This window comes from Eurypyga helias, unplaced genomic scaffold, assembly GCF_000690775.1.
Source record: "Eurypyga helias isolate BGI_N326 unplaced genomic scaffold, ASM69077v1 scaffold41773, whole genome shotgun sequence".
NCBI lineage: Eukaryota > Metazoa > Chordata > Aves > Eurypygiformes > Eurypygidae > Eurypyga > Eurypyga helias.
In genome coordinates, this window is record NW_010240020.1 from 2,611 (window position 1) to 6,209 (window position 3,599).

Consider the following 3,599-nt stretch of genomic DNA (forward strand, 5'->3'; position numbering starts at 1 on the left):
GTGGCTCCTTCCCTCCAGCTGCCACACCAGAGGCCAGGCCCTGTGAGAAGGGGGTGTGGGGGTGCTGGGTCTCCAGCCAGAGGCTAGCCAGATCCTCCTGGTGTAAGGAAACGCCAGCGGCCGTGGGACAGGGAAAAGCAGCCCCCTCCAGGTGTGCTTGGCTAAGGAAGTTTCCTGCTCCTTGCTTCCAGGCCCTGTATGATCACTTAATGGATTTCCTGGCTGACCGAGGAGTGGACAACACGTTTGCTGATGAGTTAATCGAGCTCAGCACCGCACTGGAGCACCAGGAGTACATCAAATTCCTTGAAGACCTTAAAAGCTTTGTCAAGTGTCAGTAGGTTAGACTAGGCAACTTAACCTTCGGGTGTGGGTATCCCCCAGCACTGCTCAGCCAGCAGCACCCAAATAAATCTTCACAACTGATATGAAGAGTAAGTCACTTGGAATTAGGGAAGGAGCGTTGTGGGAGAATGAGGATTTTTGCTTGTGTCTGGGGATCTGTATTTATGTTGCAGCCCAGATCAAGTTCTCTAACACGGTCCGGAACTGCCTCGCCCTACCTGCTGGTTTTTGTACAACTAAGAATGAATGTGAAGAATAAAATCTGTTCAATGTATCACTGAAAACTGGTGGTTTCTCCTCTTCCTGCTGTACCACTGCTGACCAGTGAGCTACCATAAAAACAATGCAAAGGTTCTGTGCCTGTGCCGGTGTTACTACAGCTGCCTGCTCCGATGGCGTGTGCTGGCCTGGAGCTGTCTCCAGGGAGAGCGATTCCAGCACCCCCAGCCACGCAGCGTGGCCTTGGAGTCATGTTTGGAGGAGGAAGCTTGCTGTGCTCATTATGAATGTGGGTCTCATTCCAGAAATCTTGGCTGGCTATGCTTTAGGGAACGGAATTGTATCTTAAATGTGTTTTTTGAGGAGCTGTTTTAAAATTATATTAGTATTAATGGATCTGTTAGAAAAATACCACAGCGAGGCTGATTTTAAATTCCAGCGGAATGACTGAAGGGCTGTGGATGCTCATGGATCTCCAACGTGAGATCACGTTAAAGATCATTGAGATCATTGTTAAAGAGGACACAAAGGCTCAGATAAACTAAGTGTATTTATTTACTGTGCCGTTAAAAGTGCAGGTCAAGGCAATACTGCCCTGTAAGTGTAACTTGACACAACAGTTACAAGTATGTACATAACAACGCTAGCAGCTCTAGGTAGATTTTTAGTCTTGAAGTCCTTCCAGTAGAAAAGCAGCCACTGAATCAGCTTATAGGAGAATCATCCAGGAGTCACAGGCCTTTAAAAAAGGGAAGTTGAACAGAGAAGCTGTGGCACCGTGTAAGGGGAGTTATTAGTGTTCAGAACCATTTGAAACGCTCTGCTCCTACCAGGGTGCTCGCTGCGGGCACACACGGAGGTTTTACGTAGGCCGCAAACCCAAGCACATGCTAGCTCTCGCCTGAGCCAAAGGGCGGGGGTTGTTTTTTTAGGAGGTGAGCCATTTGAGGAGGCTTAAACGGAAGTAATTTTTAAAACTTTTCTTCATGAACCACTTCTCTAACACCTGCTGCACACAACACTTGGAAGTTGTTGGCTGAGGTGTGAGAAGGGTACGGCACTAAATTTGACAGGTCCTTGAAGGATTCCCTAATCCAGCAGTTAAGGTAAATCGTGTAGTTTGGCTCTTCCTTTTACAGTTACTGATGGTCAAAAGTAAAATTCCATTTCCAAGGAAGTTTGTCGGAAAACAGCACCACAAACCCCTGGGCTCAGTGGATGTGTGCTAATTGGGAAGTGGATCCACACAGAGATCCTTTCCAGGAGCTTGGCGTTTAGACTCACCGGACAGCTCATGAGAAGACTGGCTTCCTCCTCCATTCCACTGGTCACTGTGAACTCCGGGCTCTGAGAGCACCTGTGACTGTGCTCGGTCACAGTCTGTTCTAGAAGTGACCGCAGCTTCTCCTCTGTCATACCCTGAGAAGAGTCAGGTTAAAAGCAATCTTCACTTGCTGTCTGGAGCTTCAAACCGCCTCTTCACAGGGCACTTGGGCAGCCAGAGCTAACACAGCTTACCTCTGTGCCGATGCACAGTCCACACTGGCAAAACACGAAGTGATTCCTCACAGTCAGGTTATTCCTAGGAAGAGCATACCATGAGCATCATTGCAACAACCACAACAAAGGCAGATTTTAGAAAAAAAACCCCTTAGATTTAGGAGATCATCGCTCAGCTTTTTGTTTTGTTGAAATAACAGTAATAGCAGCCTCTGTTTGCCCATGACTTCTGCCCGCTTCTAAGCCCAAATGGCTGTGGGAGAGCGGAGAACCTCATTCCGGCGCCAAGGGCTGCCTTACTTTCTACACGCTGGGCAGATGATCTTGTCGCTGGCGTCCAGGCCATCAAGCATCGCGTTGAGACATTCTTCGTCAAACTGCTGACTTCGCTCGTACTCTTCTATAACCGACTGTTCTGCAATAACAGAGCAAAGTACCGGGCTGTCAGCATCGTAACGACACGTGAGGCTGCTGGGCAGACGGGGGCTGGGGCAGCCACCAGTGCCTGACCCTTCCTTTCTTTGTATCACATTTGTACACCTGAGGCAATCATTCCTCTTAATCCAGTTTTTCCTACGGCTCAATCTTTAGCTGGTCCCAAGCGGGTGACTTTCCACTTCCTAACCAACAATTTAGAAACATTCTGAATTGACTTATACAGGTTCCTACAGCTCCCAAACACCTCAGTGCTGCTCCTCTGGTCTCTCATCAGCTTCTCAGAGACCTTAAAATGCCACTTTTAGACTCTTAAAAAAGGGGTCTCAATGTATTAGACAGGCTACAGGGATTTCTGAGGAGGTTCTTCCATATCACATGGAAGTGCAGCCTCAGCTAGTCTGGATTACTACAAAATCAGGGATATTCCAACTCAAATAGGAGTCAAGTAACATGTGAAGAAATTACCTTGCAATATCAGTTCCTGTTGTATCTCTTCCAGCACTGCTAGCTCATCGGGGTCCTCTAGCATCTGAAAGGTGGTCAGTCAGTATTGCCCCCTCCTGGCTACTTCCTCATTCAGCTTCCAGCACCCGACTGAGCTGTCACTGTCACGGAAGTTCACTCTGCTTATTCCTCTAGCTGGTAAGTCACCAAACCACGCCCTGGGGAAGCAGCCTACACAAAGCCAGACTCAAGAGATCAGGACAGCCTGCGCACGAGCTTGCTTTATAAAGCATTAGTTTCATTCCTGTCCTCAGGTGGTTGTTGACAGACCAGCTCTGAAACACACGGATGAGCCGCCCTACCCTCTGCTGTGACTCACACCCAGTCTGTGAAGGAAATAAAGAAGTTCCCCACTCCGTGCCCAAAGGCAAGCGCTTTCACAGCACAACACCCCGCATCAGCTGCGGAAGCAGGAAACCCAGCCACGCTGAGTTTTGCCAACTCCAACCAGCGACAGACCGAAGTTCCAGCTGCAGAGAGCAGCTGTAGTCGATACACATGCACTAGCCAAGCAGCACGGTGACGGTGGGGGCTGCATCACCCCAAGAGCTTGTACTGACCTGGGCCAGGGCCTCCTTCCCCCTGAGGGCCGG

General features: G+C 49.2%; 2 protein-coding genes across 2 annotated transcripts in view; one reads left to right on the forward strand and one right to left on the reverse strand.

The window, feature by feature from the left end:
* C1QBP (complement component 1, q subcomponent binding protein) overlaps nt 1–341 on the forward strand; it is a gene marked incomplete at its 5' end in the record, with an annotated part of 2,579 nt that extends 2,238 nt beyond the window's left edge. Inside the window, one exon of the mRNA XM_010148335.1 lies at nt 192–341. Coding sequence (XP_010146637.1) covers nt 192–341 — 150 coding nt within the window. The remainder of the gene's footprint in view (nt 1–191) is intronic.
* Nucleotides 342–1,273: 932 nt separating this feature from the next.
* Nucleotides 1,274–3,031, reverse strand: RPAIN (RPA interacting protein). The gene is made up of 5 exons (XM_010148334.1): nt 2,968–3,031; nt 2,365–2,479; nt 2,083–2,146; nt 1,849–1,983; nt 1,274–1,303 (listed from the first exon to the last, which is right to left on the reverse strand). The coding sequence occupies exons 1-5, from the start codon at nt 3,029–3,031 to the stop codon at nt 1,274–1,276; spliced, it is 408 nt and encodes a 135-aa protein (XP_010146636.1).
* Between the last annotated feature and the right edge of the window lie 568 nt (nt 3,032–3,599).